At 56.3% G+C, this 19,960-nt stretch overlaps 1 protein-coding gene across 3 annotated transcripts in view; it reads right to left on the reverse strand.

Annotated features, from left to right (window-relative positions):
• Positions 1 to 3,013: 3,013 nt before the first annotated feature.
• Positions 3,014 to 19,960, reverse strand: part of MCM5 (minichromosome maintenance complex component 5) — a 17,210-nt gene continuing 263 nt past the window's right edge. For 2 of the 3 annotated variants that reach the window (XM_027874035.1, XM_027874029.1), the window contains exons 2-17: positions 19,660 to 19,843; positions 18,310 to 18,436; positions 18,017 to 18,145; positions 16,207 to 16,379; positions 15,860 to 16,015; positions 15,328 to 15,494; positions 13,194 to 13,365; positions 12,822 to 12,933; positions 9,847 to 9,990; positions 8,987 to 9,052; positions 8,695 to 8,871; positions 6,719 to 6,831; positions 6,125 to 6,253; positions 5,517 to 5,659; positions 4,864 to 4,991; positions 4,109 to 4,210 (exon numbers count right to left, since the gene is read on the reverse strand). In XM_027874035.1, coding sequence (XP_027729836.1) covers positions 4,109 to 4,210; positions 4,864 to 4,991; positions 5,517 to 5,659; positions 6,125 to 6,253; positions 6,719 to 6,831; positions 8,695 to 8,871; positions 8,987 to 9,052; positions 9,847 to 9,990; positions 12,822 to 12,933; positions 13,194 to 13,365; positions 15,328 to 15,494; positions 15,860 to 16,015; positions 16,207 to 16,379; positions 18,017 to 18,145; positions 18,310 to 18,436; positions 19,660 to 19,826 — 2,205 coding nt within the window. In that variant the 5' untranslated portion in view covers positions 19,827 to 19,843. Of the gene's footprint in view, positions 4,211 to 4,863; positions 4,992 to 5,516; positions 5,660 to 6,124; positions 6,254 to 6,718; positions 6,832 to 8,694; positions 8,872 to 8,986; positions 9,053 to 9,846; positions 9,991 to 12,821; positions 12,934 to 13,193; positions 13,366 to 15,327; positions 15,495 to 15,859; positions 16,016 to 16,206; positions 16,380 to 18,016; positions 18,146 to 18,309; positions 18,437 to 19,659; positions 19,844 to 19,960 lie in introns of all 3 variants that reach the window. The other variant, XM_027874020.1, reaches the window with a different exon arrangement.

Here is a 19,960-nt window from a genome sequence, read left to right on the forward strand (position 1 = left end):
TCTTCCTTGTTAGAGTGTAAGTTCCTTGAGGGCAGGATCCTTGCTTATATTTGCATCTACAGCCCTCAGCACAGTGCCTGGCACATAGTACCTGCCTAATGTTTCCTTCCTTCCGCCCTCCCTTCTTTCCTCCTTTCCTACATATCTTACAAGTACCTAATTACCTATATGCTCAAAATCCCCCTATTAGAATGTAAGCTCCTTGAGGGCAGGGACTGAATTTTGCTTTTGAATCTCCATCATTTAGCCCAGTGCCCAGCACACAGTAACCATTTAACAAATGCCTGTTGCCTGCCTGCTGACTTTGGAAAATACAGTACATTAACTGGGCCTCAGTTTCCTCATCTGTAAGAGGGACTTGTTTTTGTTGTTTTTCGACTCTTTGAGCCCCCATTTGAGGTTTTCTTAGCAGAGATGCTACAGTGGTTTGCCATTTCCTTCTCCAGCTCATTTCACAGATGAGGAAACTGAGGCAAACAGGGCTAAGCGACTTGCCCAGGATCACACAGCTAGTTAGGTGTCTGAGGCCAGATTTGAATTTAGGGCCTCCTGACTCCAGGCCGGTGTTCGGTGCACTATAGCGCCACCTAGCTGCCCTAAGAGGGGCTTAGAGAAGACCATCTCTGAGGTCCTTTCCAGAGCTGGGTGCCATGATTCCATGAAGCTCCGAGAGCCTGGGAGGGACAGCTTTGGTCATCGCAGCCTCAGGGCCCAGAACATAGTCACTTACTCGATTGTTGAACATAAAGGGGCAGGCCAGAATCTGGAAGCCTCATTTGGCTGACCATGCCCCTTACCACCCTCATATCCTCGTCCCCGCAATGGGAAAGGAGCCAGCTTTTGGACCCCCCGTCCCCCGCACACTTTTGGTGTTTCTTCCTTTGTTCTCAAAGAGGGCCACAACACGACGAAGGTGAATGTGTCCCCATCCACCCTGAGAGCTGGACACCATCCTCAAAAAATCAGCTCATTTCGCTGAGGAAGGTAGAGTGACCTGCGGGTCAGTAACTGAGCTGGGGTTCAAACCCGGGTCCTCTGACTCCAAAGCCCGAACCCCATCTCTCCCACCCCGCTGCTGCATCCGGGAGAGGAGCGCGTTGGAGCTCCCCAGGACTCAGGCCTTCCTCCTGACCCCCAGCCCAGGGCGCCTCTCAAGTGGGTCCGTTAGGAGGCCAAAGGCCCCAAAGAAGGAGAATCCAAGAATTGGAGATTGGACTCTAGAAGAGACTGGCAACGGCCATCTGATCTAGGGGGACCTGGCGCCAGCCTGAGTGCCAGATTAAAATGCAATTGGGAAATGTTTAATAAAAGAAATAAAAATGCAATATGACATAGATAATGTTAATTTGTGGTTTTCTAAGCCACTGACACTACTGATGATCCAACCCCCTCATTTTACAGATGAGGAAATGACCTGTCCAAGGTCACACAGGTAGACAATAGCAGGAGGAGACCTTGAACGCAGGTCCTGCAGTTGATAATGCCTTCTGAAAACAGCAGCAGAAAGAGTCACTGGAAGCAGGGTCTCAAAGGAGCCAGGCCCAGCCCATCCCCTCGCGGTTCTCTGGGCTTGTCGGGCCCACGTCTGTGCCAAGCTTGCCATCAGACTGGAAGAAGCCTTAGGGATCACCAGGGAGAGTGGAGGGGATGGGACGTCCCCAAGGTCTTAGAAACAGTAGAGATTAGAGCCAGGATTCGAACCCTTGTCTCCTCTGAAACATGTTCTTTTTGCTTAATAGAGATGAGCATGGGGGATGGCGCTGAGGGGGGTACACATATATATACATACATGGGACAAGGATGGAGTAGGGTGGGGGTGGGAGCGGGATCCTAGATCATGTAATCAAACACAGGATGAGAGCTGGAAACACCCCAGATGCCATCCAGTCCACCCCATTTTACAGATAAGCAAACTGAGGCACAAAGGATCCTTGCTCTCCTCCCCTAGCCTCGTGGCTCCCCCACTCTTGACCAGAACGGGGAAGGCTTCGAGACCTTGGGCAGAGAGCAGGGGACGGGAAGCTGCAGGTGTCACGGCCCAAGTCACGCCGGGGCCAGGGATTCTTATCCCAAACTACGGCGGGCTGGCCCTGCCGCCATGGAGCCCAGCAGCTCTGGTACTCGGGCCTCTGTCTCCCCCTGGTGGCCGCTGTCATCATCACACTCTTGCCATCTTGGGGATGGCTAATAGCTGGCATCTTAGAAGCAGAAAATGGAGTCATGCGACCCCAGACACGCAGCGAGGCGAGGCTCAGAAGTCACCACACCCTCCCTTCACAGAGGAGGACGCTGAGGCCCACGGAGGCTCAATGACTTGTCCAAGGTCGTAGAGGCGGCGGTGGAAGACCTCAGGCAAGATCCCACCTTGGAAATTTACTGGGACACATCCCTTCACTTCAGCCTCAGTTTCCTCATCTGCAAAATGAAAATAGCACCTACTTTGTGATGTTAAGATGAGCTATTGTGGGAAGCACTTTGCAAACCTTAAACTGATATATAAATGAGAGATTGCTCTTCAGAGGCAAGCCCACCGAGGCCCCAAGCATCCCACCCAGGACACGAATCACCCTGGCACATGAAGTAGGCCGCATCTCCACCCCTTCTAGACTCTGACCCAGTGACTTCCCCTTTAAGCCTCCACGCCTCCAGCTCTGATGCTCCAAGTCTCCCCCCACCCGCCTCGGCCCCACCACCGGGGCATTGAGCCCAAGCCACGCCCGTCTGGTTTTCTCTCCAGATGAGAAGTGATTCCCCGATTTATTTTTTTTTCATCAATTGTCTCAGCACATGGGGAGATCCTGTGGTTTTCATGGGATTTTAATGGACGTGATTAGCATTTAACTAATAACTGACATTTAACTAGATACATCTAATTGATGTTAGATCATATTTAACAGAGATATCAGCTTGTGAAGCTGATTTTGGGGGCCTCCTTCTCTGGCATGATCCCCAGAACCATCCTGGATAAGGACTGCGGTATTCCCCGATGCTGACCCCACCCCGGCGAGGTTTCCACACTTGCCCCCTACCAGAGGCCTTCTGTTCACAGTCCCACAGACCCAGGGTAGTTTCAGACAAGAGTCAAGGCCTCTCTGTGGGTAACGAGGCTGGAGATGCTTCCAGGCTCGGAAAGCCCCTCCTGGGTTTGGACAAAGCCCCGTCTCCTCTGCCGGGATGGCTCTGCAAGGTCAGACAATCCCCCCGGGGGCTGTGAGGGGCCAGCCCGGGGCCCATGATCCAGGCACGGAGGGGGGAGGCTGGCTGCCAGCACAGACGACTGAGACAAAGGATAGAGTCAGACATCCTCTCTCTCTCACACCTCACTGGGGATGCCGAGGCTGGGGGTGCGGCCGGCCGGGAGCTTCCCATTTTTATCTTATTCTTCTGGCCGAGGCAGGAACGCAACCAGGCGGTGTGACCCTGAACAAGTCACCTTCACTCCTGGTGCTTGGGGGCCAATCCGCCCTGACTGGGAAGGGGGGTTGTTTTTGAAATGGAGGGACGGGGGGAGGGGGACACAGCACCCCAAAGCCTAGTCTCTGATTATCTGGGCGGTTCTCTAATGGAGGAGGGCTCCAGCCAGCCCTGGGGGCAGAAGGTCCCCCCAGACAAGGAGGAAGGGACAGGTGGGCTGCTCTCTCCCTGAAAGGGAGGCGACTGCGTACCCTTTCGGGCAGGTACTAACCTCCAGGAGTCTCTTACTACCCTACAGGAGGCCACGGTCCAGAGCTGGGCCCTAACAGGCGACGAGCCCCCCTCCATGAGGGCCGACACCCACACGACGCCTCTCGAGGTCTCCCAGAAGCAGCTCGTAGGTGTCCCCAAAAACAAATCACTTCTTTATTGTTACAAGACCAAGCACACCCAAAATCTCTTGACTTTCCCACTTCTACCCAAGGACCCCCATGCGGCTGGAGCCCCGGTCTGGCGGCCCGGCGCGGGAGGGAGGGGCGCAGGAGGGGGGAGCCAGGGCGAAGGGCAGGACTTCCTCAGGGGCCCAAGGGGAGGCAGGCCGGCCCGGAAACAGCAGCAACAGCACCAGCTGGCGGAGGGGAGAAGAGTCCTGATGAGGCCGCAGGCGCAGATGCAGGCATGAGGGGCCAGGAGGTCACTTGAGGCGGTAGAGGACCTTCCGCTGCAGGCGGTGCTGGATCTCGCCACGGCGCATCATGAGCTGCAGGACCTTGTAGATGGCGTGCTCGGGGTATTTCTGGGCGAGGGAAGGCGGGGTTTAGGATGGGCCGGTGGCAGGGACGGCGCTGGGGACCTTGTCACCACTGTGCCTTTCGGGCCCCGAAAGGGCCACTCCACCTTCCAATGGGCAGCCAGGGCAGGGGCATTTCGACAATGCTCTTGGTACTGTGTGTATTACGCCTGGCGCACAGTAGGTACTTTACCGATGTTGGCCCTCACCCCCATTTCACAGGTGAGGAAACGGGCTCAGGGCGGTGACTGGCCTAAGGACACACAGCTATCAAACAGGGGGCTTCGAAGCCAACATCCTCTCCGCTATAACACAAGGCCTGGACCAAAGGTCTGTCCTCAAGCCTTTGGGAAGCACCTACCCCGTGCGAGGCACCGTAGGCCAGTGGGGGCCTGCTCTCAGGAGGCTTCCATTCTAAACCCCCCCCATGTCTAGACAAGCACCTTCCAGAAGCCTCAGGCCAAGCTCTTACTGAGCACCAATTACGCGCTGAGCCGGGTTCTGTGCTGGGAGAACAGGGACCTCTCCCGAGCGGGCTTCCCTCAAGGGGACAACAGCTACGTGCTTAAAATACACGCACAAATAAACACCAGGGACAGGGCGCTGGCGGCCAGGGAGAGAACGGAGGGGAGGAGGGAGCGGGGGGCAGGGGGCGCTACCTGCTTGGTGAAATCCTGCACGATGCTGTGCTCGGAGACCTGGGAGCCGATGGCGAAGCGGCGTTTCAGCTGCTTCTCGATCCGCGTCAGCATCTCTTGGTCTTCCTGGCTGGTGAAACCCTCCACCCCTGCCAGACGGGAAAGAGAGGGGGGTTGGTGGCTGGGAGCGGGAGCCAGGGGAAGGACGGACGGACATCCGGGACCCTAGACCCTCGGCGATGGAGGGGACTCTTAGAGTGCATCTGGTCCAGCACCATCGTTTTATCAGCGCTTAGATGACCCATCCGACACCACAGGTCAGCTCCAGGGCGGATGGGACCAGAGATCAGCCGGCCCCACCCCCTCGTCTGACCGGGGGAAAGTGAGGCCCAGAGGTGTCAGTGTTTTACTCAGGGTCACACAGGTAGGAAGTGGAAGGGCCGGCATTGGAACCCTGAGCCTGACTCCCAGGCCAGCGGTGTCTCCCCAGGCCAAGCTGCCCCTGAAAGCCAGCCAGAACCGCCAGCCCCTCGGTTAGGCCCGCGACAGCTTCTAAGGCCCTTTCATAAACCAGAGCTCATCTCGCGGCCGAAGACACCGAGGCGGGATTCCGCCAGGGTGGTCCGGTGAGTGAGCGGTTGGGACGGCCCCCGGAGGGGTTCCCCGACCTTTACCTGACAGGGAGCCGGACAGGGCGGCATCGAGCGTGGACACCTGGAACAGCCTCAGCGCCTCCTCCACATCAGCCTCCGTGGCAAACGGCTGCAGCTTCATCTTGCTCAGGGACTCAGAGATCCGGACGATGGCCTCCAGCTGCCTGCGGGGGGGGGGGCAGAGGAGACCCTGAGCCCAAACCCCAGGCCCCAGGGTGGGGCTCCGACCAGGCAGAGCCGCGCCGGACATGCCACACACGCCAGGGCCCCCCGGCTCTGTGGGCTGCGTGTGGGTGAGTCCAGGTCTGGGCTCTGGGGGGAGGGGTGGGGATGAAGAGACGGCGCCCAGCGGGATCACGGGACCCTCGCTCTGGAGCCGGGAGGGCTGGCAGAGGCCAGCAGGTGCGACCCCCACATTTTACAGTTTAACTTCAGTCACTTAACTGAGGTGAAGAGACTGGTGAGCTCACACGGGTTTCAGAGGCAGGATTCGAACCCAGCTCCTGACTCCCGGAAGGACGGATGGCTGGGTAAAGAAAGCCCTTTCACAAGCCCCCTCAGGGAAGACGACTGTCCCACTGTGCCCTGCCCGGAAGCCCAGGCGGGCTCCTGTCCCCGCCCCCGCTCACCGGACCGTGATAGGGATGCTGGAGCGGCGCTCACTCTCGCGCTCGTGCTGGCGGGCCCCGCTGCGCATCAGGATATAGCGATTCTTCAGCTTCTCCGCGGCCCCCGCAGACAGACGGGGCCCACATCTCCTGCATCGGGCAGAGGGTAAGGAGTGAGGCCAGCCTTGGGAAGGGCCCCGGAGGTCAGGCAGCCCCCCACCCGTGCTGCACAAGGAGCCCCAGACCCAGGGAGCCGCCCGGGGGGGACAGACAGGAGACTCGCAGCCTCCAGGCGCGGCTGACGTGACCTTGTTCTAAAGGGATGCCCCGACCCTGGGGACCCGCCACCAGTCCCCCAACCACGCAGAGGCAGAGGCGGCCACCTTCGCTAACAACTGGGCGCTCGGCCACTACCGGAATGCCAGGCCTCATCCAATCTTTTAAAAGGGGGGAAATGCGGTCATTTAGCCGCGAACAGAAGGGTGACCAGCCCATGGAAAACGTTATCGTCCCCCGTCAGGACACAGCCCGGGAAATCATTAAAGCTGCTTGCAGCCCATCCTCAGGGGACGAGCGCCATCAGGAGCCCTCGCCGGCCACCTCCCTCAGACTCACAATCGACAGTAAGCGATGAACTTCTTCAGCTTGCCCAGCTCGATCTCACCGTCCACGGCCTCCGTCTGAGTCTGCGCGCTCACGTGCAGGGTGATGACGTGCTTGGCCAGAGTCTGGGGGCGCAAAGGGAGGGACCCACGGTGAACTCGCCAGCCCGACCCCGAGCACAGGCAGAGGTAGAGGGCAGGGAGGGATCTGAGACTGAATGGCCGGACCACGGACTTTACAGCATGAAGGCAGTTTGGAGATCACTGGGGAAACTGAGGCCCAGACAGTGACTGCTGAAGGTCCCACAAGAAACACGAGGCAGAGCTGAGATTCGAACCAGACTCAGGACTCTATTCCCCTCAATCTAAAGACTGAAGGAAAGGGGAGCCCCGAGGGGGCTGTCCCTGCCAGAAGCAGAAGGACAAGGACCCCCGCATTTCCTGAGGCCGCCGGATACGCTCAACGCCCCTTTTCTAACCCTGACTCCGCCAGGCACACAGGGTCTCACATCCTCAGCAGGGGGAGTTAACAATTTACACCAAGAGCTCCAATCTCTCCCTCGTGGCCACCACCCACCAGCAGCAGCGCCGGGCACACAGGAGGCGCTAAATAGTGGTTGACCGACTGAGAAACACAAGATTTTAAAAAAATCTTCTCCAAGTAACATCCCTTTAGCCCAAGTGGGAAGAAGAGTGAATTGGAGGACATGTATTAGAAGCTGGCTCCGCAACCCTGTGACAAGCCCTATCTGAGCCTCGGTTTCCTCATCTGTAAAAAGGGGCGAGAACAAATGACCTCCCTTCTGCTCCAGGTCTGTGATCTAACAACCAAGTGACACGGCCTCCCTGGGCCTCAGTCTCCTCATCTGTAAAATAAGGGGTCAGGGACGAGGCCGCTTCTAGGGTCTGTCCTAGTGGGAAATGCTATTAAACCTTCAGAGACAGAAAGAAATTGAACCTGTGATTTCACTGGCGTGGAGAACTCCCAGATAGGGAAAGTCCTTCTGCCAGAGCAGGCAGCACTCAGGCCTTCTCTGTTCCTTCTGGTCACAGCAGGTCACCCGGTCAGGAGGGGTCCGAGGCAGGACTCTAACTCAGGTGTTAAGGCCTGTTCTTTCTCTACTACTACACCACTCTGATTTCAGATAGACACGTGTGTCAGTGTGGTGTGTGTGTGTGTGTGTGCCTACATGTACACACACGTAAAGTATATAAGAAATAATAAATGTAATATATAAATACATCATGTGTAACATAAATGTAAACACACATGTATACGTGTGTGGACACACATATGTAGATATGTATTTGTGTGCGTGTGCCTATATACTAACACACATAAATATATAGTAAATAATAAACGTAATATATATGAAATATATGTGTAACATATAAACGTAAACCTATACATGTGTGGACACACATATGTATATACATATGTGGGTGTGTCTATACACACACAAAATATATAATAAATGTAACATATGAAATATATGTGTAACATAAATGTAAATACGTGCATGTGTATATATATACATAAAGTATGTAATAAATAACAAATGTAACATATGTTAAATATATTATGTGTAATATAAATGTAAACGTGTGTGTGTATGTGTCCACATACACACACACTCTCTAATCCTAAGGCACCATCAGCACGGTATCTGGCCTTACCAGTCCCCCTCCCCTCTGCACACGCCCTGGCACCAGGGAGGGGCCCCTCCCCCACATAAAGGAGGGTGGTGAAGGCCTGGCGGGGATGACGCGACGCTCTCTGGGTATCTAAAGAGCTATGGAAGAGGGACGAGCTTGGCTCTGCTGGGCCCAGAGGGGAGACCCAAGAAGAATCAGTTACAGGGAGATGGCCCAAAAGGAGAATGTCGGCTGTGGGAGGTAGTGAGCTGCCCGTCCCCTGAGGTGTTCGAGGGGGAAATGACTTGGGGACGGAGTCGGCCCCGATGGCCCGCGACCCCCCGACGTCCATACCATGTCTCTCTCTTCGTTGTGTTCGTCCTTGACGATAAAGATCATGTCAAAGCGGGACAAGATGGTGGGCATGAAGTCAATATTGTCCTCGCCTTTGGTCTCGTCCCAGCGGCCAAAGACGGAGTTGGCGGCGGCCAGCACGGAGCAGCGGGAGTTCAGGGTGGTGGTGATGCCGGCCTGGGCAGGACAGGGAGAGTCAGCAAGGTGGGCCTGGATCTGGGTCCAGCCCCAGCCCCAGCCCCTGGGGGCACCGCCAGCCCAGCCTGGCCCGCCCGCCGCAGGGCAGCCCCACCTTGGCGATGGAGATGGTCTGCTGCTCCATGGCCTCGTGGATGGCCACTCGGTCGTCTTCTCGCATCTGTGCAGGGGAGACATCGACTGAGGTCTGGTCCCCCCGCTCCCAACCCCCCGACTGTGGCACGTGCAGGAGACAGTGCAGCCCAGTGGGAAGAGCTGCATTTGGAGTCAGAGATCCGAGGTTCAAACCCCACCTGCTGCTACCTGATGTGACCCACGCGGGCCTCAGTTTCCTCTTGTAAAATGAGCCCCAGAGGTCAGAGGCCTCCCAGCAGCAGGACAAACAGCCCCAAGAGGTGCCCTCGGGTCTGGGGTCTGGGAACTCAAACAAAACTGGTATTTCTACTAGCACTTCAAGGCTTCCAAAGCTTTCTCCTCACAATCCCCTGTGGGGGAGAAAGTGCAGGTCTCACTGGACCCGTCACCGGAGCAGGAAACTGAGGCTCGGAGAGGGTGAAATGTTTCTCCAGGGCCACGCAGCTAGGACCCGAACTCATGTCTTCCCGGCTCTGTCTCCACTACGGCCTCCGTCTGCAACATGGTGTATCATGTAGACAGAGGAGGGGGTGGAGGAGGGGAGAGGAGGGAGAAGGGGAGAAGGGGGAGGGGAGGGAGAAGAGATGCTAGATGGACGGATGCAAAAGCAGATGGACAGTGGACAGGGAGACGGAGAGATGGAGAGATAGACAGTAACAATGGAAGGATAGAGAGATAGGCCTATCTGTCTGTCACTCTACCCCCACCAGACTGTGGACTCCCTACGGGCAGGCACCATTCACCCCCCAGTGCCTAGCCCAGGATTGGGCCCCCGCTGCCCCCTCCCCCAGCCCTGACTGACTCCTGGGTCATCCTTACCTTGTCAAACTCATCAATGCACACGACGCCACCGTCGGCCAGGACCATGGCGCCTCCTTCCATGATGAAGTTGCGGGAGGAAGGGTCCCGCATCACGGAGGCCGTGAGGCCGGCCGCGCTGCTACCCTTTCCAGAAGTATACACCTAGAGGACAGGAGAGAGGCAGGCCTTTAGGGAGGGAGCTCAGGCACCCCCATACCCAAATGCCCAGCAGCAGTCTCTGTCCTCGGTGGGGAAACAAGGGGGGGCCCAAAAGTGCCGTGACTTTCCTAAACTGGTGGCCAAGAAAGAATCGAGGCCTCAGTGCCTGGGACCCCCAACCTTGTGCGTGTGCTGGACCCCCTGGGCAGAATGGGGACCCCTTTGAGAATAGTGTTTTGACATAACTGAAGCAAATTCTAAATTTTAGTTACTGGTCAGTAAAAGCAAAGATGCCATTTTTTTTTTCATCCAAGTTCACAAAGCTCCTGCATCCCTCCCCACCCCCCAGACCCAGGATAAGCTTCCCCGTAAGCAGGGTTAGGGCTGCTCTCTGGGTGAAGGGGGAGCGACGTTTTAAAACACACAGGACGTACACAAACAAGAGAAAGCAAGTTATGTTAAAAATTGTAAAAATGAGGGGCAACTAGATGGGCGCGGTGGATAGAGTGCTGGCCCAGGAGGACCTGAGTTCAAATCTGGCCTCAGACACTTGACACTAGCCATGTGACCGTGAGCAAGTCACTTAACCCCACTGCCTACAAAAAAAAAAAGAAAAAATGTAAAAAAGAGTCCCCAAAGGCCTGTTTTGAAGGCTCTTCACTGAATTTACTATATTCATTTATTATAAACTTAGAAAAGTGAGCCATGCATCACGGAGCCTCGATCTCATGAACAATCCTGCTTTTTCACTCGACTGCACTAACAGACGGGGCTCTTCTTTGGTGTGTTGCTAAATTCAGAATAAAAAGGGTTTTGTTTTGTTTTGTTTTTTTTAAGACAGCGCTCAAATTCAAGCCAGAGAACCTGGGCTTGGGATATGGCCCTGTCACCTGTGACCTATGTGCCTCAGTTTCCCCTCTCTAAAGTGGGGACGATGCTTGCACCACTCATCTCACGGGTTTTCACGGGATCTTAGATTGAGAGCTGGAATTTAGACCTCAGAGGCATCCATTCCAACCCTGAGAAACTGGCTTGTCCCAGGTCACAGAGGAGGTAAGGGGCAGTCGGATCTCGAACCCAGATCCTGGTGCCAGATCTGGCTCTCTCTACTCTTTCACAGCTGAACCCTAATGCCTCACTGCTGCGGCTCGAAAGAGACAGGACGCTCCAAACACTGTAAGCCACAAAGGGCTGTCACACAACGGGCATCACCCCCCTCCTTTCACTGCGGAGATGGGGGCCCGTGGGTGGGAATGTGGCATACAGTCAGACAACACAATGCATGGGTTAGTTTTGCTGACCTGTTTTTCTCCTTTTTTATATCTTTGTGATAAGGGGTGGCTCCCCGGAGAGGGGAGGGAGAGATCAATTCAGAAATGAAGGTGACGGAAAAACAAAAGCTGTCAGTAAAAATAAGGCAGGGAGCTCCAGGTGGGGAAACTCCATCCACTGAGGCAGGCCAGCACCTCCTCTGAAGGCCTCAGAGATTGCTTGGAGCACAGAGGTGAAGGAGCTTGCCAAGGGCACACGGCTGGTGTCTGTCAGAGGCGAGACTTGAACCCAGATCTTCAGGCTCCAAAGAATCAGCAAACAGGAGCCTTTTCATTAAGGACAGAAATGCCTGCTGTGCCCTGAGAGGGCGGATGCGGAGCAGGCGGGCCCTGGGCCCTCCTCCTCTGCCGTGAATCAGCCGCTCAAAGTAATGTAGCTGACCTGTCCTGCCCGGGCACCTTCTCACCTCTGGACCCTATCTGATCCTACAATAACCCTTTGAAGTCAGAAGGGCAGTTGTAATTATGCCCATTTTATAGAGACAGAAACTGAGGCCCATAAAGAGCCTCATGGCGTCAATCACACCCAGGGGAAGGTGGGCAGAAGCCACGGCTCGACCCAAGGACCAGCTCCCTTCCAAAGAGGATGGGCTGCCCTGGTAGGTAGGGAGCTCCCCGTCCCTGGAGGGCTCCAAGCGAAGGCTAGAGAGGTAGATGGCACAAGGTGGCCCCTGAGGCCTCGTCCTCTCCAAGGTTCTGAGCAGTGGCGGGGCTGGGCTTGGACCCTGGTGTTCTGACTCCCAACCTCTGTTTGAGACCCTAGCCCAGGCCTGGAAGGGCCCTCCCAGGCCTACTCGTCCAACCTCTCCGTTTTAGAGGAGGAAACAAGAGGCCCAGAAGGGGGAGGGGACTTTCCTTAGGTCACACAGGTTCCTCAGTGAGAGGTGGGATTTGAACCTCAGTCCTCAGACTTCAGGCCATGTTTCCCTCCTGTACCCTCGGTGGGAGGCTTCATTCCACACTAGGGCATGCCTCCCTGATGGATATCCCAACACGGCAGGCCCCCTGGACAGGCCTCCACCTGCCTGAGAGCCCTGGGAGGCCCCCGGGGGTGGGCTACAAAGGGAAACCATTCTACTGAAACAGGGTGATCAAAACTGAAAAAAGCCAAGTTCAGGGACCCGCAGGCAGCAGCCCTGAGAGGGGGCACTGAGGGGCCAGGAGGTGCCCCGCACCCACAGCCACACCCATCACCCACCCTCCTCCTCTCCCCAGCCCACTGTGACCTGATGACCTTCAAGGTCATCGAGTCCAAGCCTCAAATTTTATGGATGAGGAAACCGAGGCCAGAAAGGGGAAGCCGCTTGCCCCAGCTCCGCACGCTGAGACTCCAAATCATCACCTGTAAGGCCTCCAGATATGGGGAGCTCACTACTCCTTCCAGCAGGCAGCAGTAACAGCCCCGGTGGCAGTCAGCCTAGACAGGCCCCAGCCCTGTGACCACGGGCTCCTGAGGTCAGACAGGGAGCAGCCTCCTGGCCCCAGCGCCCCGTGCCCACTTACCCCAATGGGGGAACACCTCTCCACAAACTTCAGAAGCTGAGACTTGGCCGTGCCAGGGTCGCCCAGCATCAGCAGGTTGATGTCTCCCCGGCGGGTGAGCCCATCCGGGAGCCTGGGAAGAGAGTGAGGGACCGATGGTGAGGGGAGGGGCCCTGCCTGTCATCCTGGGCACCCCCCCCATGCCGAGCCCCACAACAGAAAGGCTCTGCAATCCACCCAGAACGAGCAAGCCGGTGGAGAGCCCAGGGCGTGGAATGGAGGGACCCCCTCCCCCCCGATGTCGGCTTCCTCTGCCTGGAACGCTCTGGGGGCTCGGGGACCGGGGCGGGGGCACCACCTATCAGGAGGCCCCCCCACCTCTGGTCCCCTCACCTCTTGCGGGAGCCCCCAAAGAGGAGGCAGGCGATGGCCTTCTTCATGTCTGCACCCCCAAAGATGGAGGGCGCAATGCTCTTGGAAATGACGTCATAGATGTTGGGCATGGCCGCCAGGCGCCGGAACTCCTCCTCCTCCTGGGGGGTCACGGCCCCGGCAAAGCTTCGGCCTGGGGGAGGGGAAAGTCTGGGTGAGCCGGGGCCACCGAGGTCAGGGGAGCGCAGCCCCAGAGCCAGAGGGACCCCAGACGCCACCTCGTCCAAGCCCCCGTGACTGAGGAGGAAACTGAGGCCCACGCAAGGGAAGCAGCTCGTCCGGGTCAAAAAAAGCTGCTAAGTCGCGGACTCAGGTCCAGCCCCCCCCCCCCCATTTTACAGAAAAAGAACGAGATTTGTTCAAGGTCACTTGGATAGCCGGGGGGCCTTTTTGTTAGGAACCAAGTAATCAGACACATGGCCAAAGTCACGGGGAGGCTAAAAAGTGGTACCTCTCAGTCCTGCCCCACCGAGCCACACGCCTCGCAGAAGTCGCAGCTGACCTCAGAGGTCAATGAGCCAAAACTCATTCACAGATGTGGAAACTGAGGCCTCAGGAAGACAAGTGTCTGGCCTGCAGCCACACAGCAAACCCAAGGCAATGCTGGGATGAGAACTCAGACCTCCTGACTCCCAGTCTAGCCATCCTTCCAACATTGTCACCATTAGCGGTTCTTCCTTCATCACGTCTGTGGGACCAGAGTGCTCCCTTCTATCCCCAGAACCCGGGCTACCACTCCCCCACTACACGCTGCCCAGATGGGCATGAAAGACCTTGAAAATCAAGAATTTGTTTAAAAGAAAAGCACGCTATACATAGACAGCCTCACAGCTTCACGTCCCATCTGCTTTTTCTGTTCTATTATGTATATGGAAATGCCCGTTTTATCTGGTGTTTAAGTTAGAATAAACAGAATGTAAGCTCCTGGAGGGGAAGCACTATCTTGCTTTTGCATGTGTATCTCCAGCATTAGCACTGTGCCCAGCAGGCATGAAGTGACTGATGTTTGTTCATCCGTTCCCCCATTCATCCATCCATCCATCCATCCACTCACCGACCCACCCACCCATTCACCTACCCTTCTATGCATCCACTCATTCCCCCATCCATTCATCTACCCACCTACCTATCCATCCACCAATTCATCTACTCATTCATCCATCCACCAATTTATTTACTCATGCATCCATCCATCCTTCTTTCCATCCATCCATCCACCAATTTATCTACTCATCCATCCATCCCTTCCATCCATCCATCCACCAATTTATCTACTCACCCATCCATCCATCCATTCACCCACCTATCCATTCATCTATCCACCCATCCATTCATTCACCCACCTATCTATCCATCCATTCATCCACCCACCCACCAATTTATCTAATCATCCATCCATCCATCCACCAATTTATCTACTCATCCATCCATCCCTCCTTCCACCCATTCATCCACCAATTTATCTTCTCATCCATCCATCCACCAATTTATCTACTCATCCATCCATCCATCCTTCCATCCACCCATTCATTCACTCACCTATCCATTCATCTATCCATCCACCCATTCATTCATTCACCCACCTATCCATTCATCTATCCATCCACCCACCCATCCATCCAGTCATCCATCCTTCCATCCATCCACCAATTTATCTACTCATCCATCCATCCATCCATCCATCCACCAATTTATCTACTCATCCATCCATCCATCCACCTACCCACCCACCAATTTATCTACTCATCCACCCACCCATGCATCTCCACAGCCCACGCCCTAATTCACACCTAGACTCCCACAACTCTAGTCTCTCCCACGCCCATCCCATCATGCTCTAGGGGAGCACAGAGTCACATAACTGGCAGTGCAGAGGAATGGGCAAATGGAAGGATCTGGAGTGGGCAGGCTTGGGTTCAGACCCTGGCTCTGCCACACACTTGCTGCGTCCTATGAGACCCTGGACCAGGGCTCCCCCTCCCTCCGGGCCTCGGGTTCCCTCATCTCTGAGGGAGGACAGCTGGTGCCAGCTTTCGATGCTACGCCCCCCAGACTGGGTGACAGAGTGCTGTCGTCCATCTCCGGGCCTGCTCACCTGAACCATCGGTGTCCACCTGGATGCCCAGGACACGGATGTAGGAGCTCCGGATGCCCACGCCCACCCGGTCGCGGCCCTTGGCCGAGTTCATGCCAAACTTCTTGATGGAATAGATGCCCATGATGGTGACTCGATTGCCAGGAACGACCTTGTCACACAGGTACCTGGGAAGAGAGAACGAAGGCAGGCAAAGACACGGTGAAAGTCGGGAACGGGATGGGGCGTTCACAGACTCCGAGCTCGTCCCATACGCTCGGGGTCAGAGGACGCTTCCTTTTCACCTCCAGGCTCCTTCGTGTCTAGGCCCCCATTCCAAAGCCAGGCAGGATCCCTCAGCTATCAATCAACAAACATAAATTAAGCACCTCCCATGTGCCAGATGCTGAAGACATAAAGAGAAAAACCACACAGTTCCTGCCCGAAGGGGGTTTGCATTCATTTGGGAGACCCAACACGCACATGGGAGTCCACAAACATGCTCCAAGGTGGTGCCTCCCAGCACCACACCGCACACACTCCCAGGCCTCACCTGTCACAATAGAGCTGCATGTGCCGAGGCATCTCTCCGTGGGGCACGGCGTCTGGGCACTCCTGGAGCTTCAGGGTCTGAAAGTCCACACATTTGCACTTGTCGGGCATGATGAAGTAGGGGTCCAACGGGCACTTGGGGCGCCCGGCCTGATCCCTGGAGGTGGGGGCGGGAGGCAAGACGGTCAGGACGAGGTCTCCCGGGCTCCCCAGAGCACACTCCAGACACCCTGCCCCCAGCACGCGGCCCAGGGCAAGCCTCCCGCCGGGCCCTGCTGACGGAGCCCCGCCGAGGAGGCAAGAAGAGCCCGAGGTCCAGCCCAGGCGGCCCGGACGCTCCCGACTCACGTGGTGCACTTCCTAGGCAGAGCGTAGCCCTCCAGGCCCGGGCGCACGCTGATGTTATTGATGGTGTTACGGCAGCTGCGGCACTGGATGGCAATCCGGGTGGCCTTGGAGCGGACCGCCGTGGCCGCAATGATGATGCCCGGAATCTTCACCAGGTGGGACATCATGTCAGACTAGGGGGAGAAAGAACACTGGGAGATTAGGCAAGACCGGCCCCTACGAGGCCCCCGGGACCCTCTGAGAGCAGGCCAGAGGGGGAAAGAGCAGAGATTCAGAGCCACAAGCTGCGTCCAGTCAGTCCATCCCCTACATCGCACAGATGGAAGATGGAGACAAGGAGGAGGAGGAGGAGGAGGGAGGAAAGAAGGGAGGGAGGGAGGGAGGGATGGAAGGAAGGGAGGGAGGGAGGAAGGGAGGGAGGGAGGGAGGAAGGGAAGGAGGGAGGAAGGGAGGGAGGGAGGGAAGGAAGGAAGGAAGGAAGGAGGGGGAGAAATGAAGGAAGAGAGAAAAAGAGAAAAAGAGTGGATATCTGGCCATCCCACCTGATCCCTCCTTACATTCCACTCTGCAGGGCCGCAGAAAAAAGCCCAGACTGGACAGCAGGAGACCTGAGTTCCAGTCTCTACTGACACTACATTTAGAATCCCAGACCCTCTGAGATGGAATCCCCTTTACAACATGACAGACAAGTGGCCATCTATCTTCTTTTTGAAGAGTTCTCCCAATGGGGAACTCACTACCTCCTGAGGCAGCCTGTCCCACATCTGGCTCCACCTTCTAGAAGGAGACCTGGGCTAACAATCAGGCTAACCTAACACCAATTAGGCTAATCTCTTTTCCACATTAAACCATTCAGGTTTTGAGAATTACAGACTTAAGAAATCATCCTGTCCAACTCCCTCGTTTTACAGATGAGGAAACCAAAGAAGCAGTCATTCAGCATCTGCATGAATATCATTAGTGACAGGGAACTCACCACCTACTATACCAAGAAAGCTAGGTGTTACAACGGATAGAGGACTGGGAATGGAGTACAAAAGAGCAAAGTTCAAATCCAGCCTCAGACATTTACTAGCTGTGTGACCCTGGGAAAGTCACTTAACCTCCCTCCATCTGCCTGTTTTCTCAACTGCAAAATGGGGGTAATGATAGCATTATCTACCAGGACAGGGGTAAAGATCAAATGTGATCATATTTACAAAGTCTCAGCAAAGTGTCTGGCACACAGAAGGTGCTTAATAAATGCTCGCTTCCTTCTTTCCCTTCCCTACCCACCTAGGCAGACCTGAAAGTCTGCCTGAGAAGGCATCGCTGACATTAATCAAAACTGACTGCTGGAAGGCGCTCTCCTCCATGGTCTCAGGGGCACCCTACAGACTCCTTGAGACATTCAGGAAGCATTTATTGATCGCCTCCTGTGTACCAGGCACTGTGCTCGATGCTACAGATACAAGCACAAGGAAGGAAACCCGTCCAGGCTGCCGAGGCGCTCCCAGGTGAGGGCAGATCTCACGTCTGCAGCTATCATTACACCGTGCACATGGGAGTGAAGCTGCTTGTGCTGGGAGCCCAAAGGGGCGGGAGTGAAATCGCATTTGTATAGGAGAAGGACAAGTCACTTCCCCTCCCTGGGCCTCAGTTTCCTCCTCTGTAAAGTGGGCCCTGTCCCGCTCCAGAGCCAGGACCTGAAGACTGGGACACAGGACGAGGACAACGCTGGGGAAAGCACCTCAATCCCATCGCACTGACATGGGCCCCTGGGGCAGCTCCTGCCATGCTCCCAACTGCCTCCCCCCGTCGACCCGCTCACCTTCAGGCTCCGAATGTTGGCGGGGCTGGCGTCGGACTTTAGCATGACCTGGATGTCCTGCAGGGTTTCCTCCCCCTCGGGCCGCGGCCGGGTCACCTCATCGGCCACTTCCTTGGCGGCCTCCTCCAGCTGGGAGAAGGGAGGATGGACAGGCTGTCAGGACCTGCTCCTGCGGGGGGGGGGGGGGGGGCAGCCCAGCAGGAGGGGCTGGAGTGGGGGATGGAGGGGCAGTGAAGAGGGCAGAGCAATGATGGGGATGGGGGGGGAAGGGCAGAACCACCAGGAAGCCTTACCAGCTTCAGGTGCTCGGCCGGCTGCTTGTACAGGTAGTCCGCAAGGTCCTCGTCGAAGCTGGCCAGGTCCTCCATCTCGACCTCGATCCAGTATTCACCCAGGTTGTAATGGCGTTTGAGCTCATCTCTAAGACACACAGGGCAGAGGATTCAGAGGTAGAAGCCACCCAGGTGACCAGGAGACACGAATGCTCCCTCCTGGGCCCGGGGCCAGGGTCAAGCCGGGCCACCACGCAGCCGTGCCCCCTCCCCTCTCGAGCTTTTGACCCCTGCTCTGGGAACATCTCACCAAACCCACACAACATGCCCCCCACCCCCAGGGCTGACAGTCAGTCAACGAACCACAGCTCCCCAGGACTCCCTAAAACTCCCCAGCCCTCGGATTTCCCAGGCCAAAGCACCCTCCTCCAGACACGCTGTCTTTCCCCAATAAACTGAAGTTCCTAGAGAAAAGGGAGGAAGGGAAGGAAGAAGAAAAGGAAAGAGGGAAGGGAGAAAAGGAAGAAGGGAGTTTGGCTGGTTGGGAGGGAGGGAAATAAGAAAGGATTATCAAGCACGTCTTCATGTCAGCCACTTTGCTAAGCACTTTATAAATATCTTGTTTATCGTCATTTGAAGGTCAGGATCTGGGGCCATTCTTGTGGATGGAATTCTAGTCCAACCACTTTAGCACACCAAGTGCATAAAAGAGGTTTCTTCTTTCACTCCTTCAAGGACTCCAACCTTTATATCCCTCCTAGCGCTCAGCCCAGGGCTTTGGACACAGAAGGCCTCACTATGTGGTTGTTGCATTCCACACCACAGGAAACCCAGGGAGGCTGCTTTAGGCAGTAAATGGGGTTTGGTATTTTTCTTCTGGACTAGATCTCCGCGCTAGTTGGACCAGAGGCCTCCTACAGAAAGCCTTCCCTGCCTGCCCCCTCCCCCATTCCTTAGTGTTCTCCACCTCCAGAAGGTTTCCAGGGACCCTACTTTTTGCTTCTCGTTGTATCCCCAGCATTTAGTAAAGTGACTAGTAAATGGTAGGTGCTTAATAAATGCATGCTGATTGACTGGCACACAGATGCCCTCTAAGCTCACGGAGGCAGAGTCCTCCTTTCTGCAGCCTGATATGAGAAAGCAGGGCTGCCTCGGGAGCTAGAAGCCTGGCCCTGCCCCTCATCGCAGCGACCTTGAGCCTCAATGTCCTCCTCTGTAAAATGAGGGTGCTAGACCAGCCAGCTCTGGCCTCTAAGGCCCCTCCTCCCAGCTGTCATCCCCTCTTCAAAGATCTGACATCCCCCGTTCCAGGTTTCCCCCAGCCCGGCCCGGGGTGCCGGCCTCCACTGTCCGCGGTGCCCGGGCTCGCACCTGTACTTGAAGGTGAAGCCGGTGCGGTCAGTGCCCACACGGTACTGGCGCAGAAACTCCTTACAGCGCTTCTGCAGCTGGGACTTCCGCGCCTGCCCGTCCTCGGCCCCGGGGTCCCCCCCGAAGCTGTCGCTGTAGAAGATCCCGGGGTCATCGAAGCCCGACATGGCTGTGGCTGCACTGGCTGCAGGGGAGGGAGGGCGCAGTCAGGTGGGGCTGCCCTCCGCTGACGCCGCCCCCGGGACCCCCAGCACGCCCCGCGCCCCGGGGTCCCCCCTCCTGCTGCCACCCACTGTCCCTG

The sequence above is a fragment of the Vombatus ursinus genome, unplaced genomic scaffold (assembly GCF_900497805.2).
Source record: "Vombatus ursinus unplaced genomic scaffold, bare-nosed wombat genome assembly UNPS02003292.1, whole genome shotgun sequence".
NCBI classification, from domain to species: domain Eukaryota; kingdom Metazoa; phylum Chordata; class Mammalia; order Diprotodontia; family Vombatidae; genus Vombatus; species Vombatus ursinus.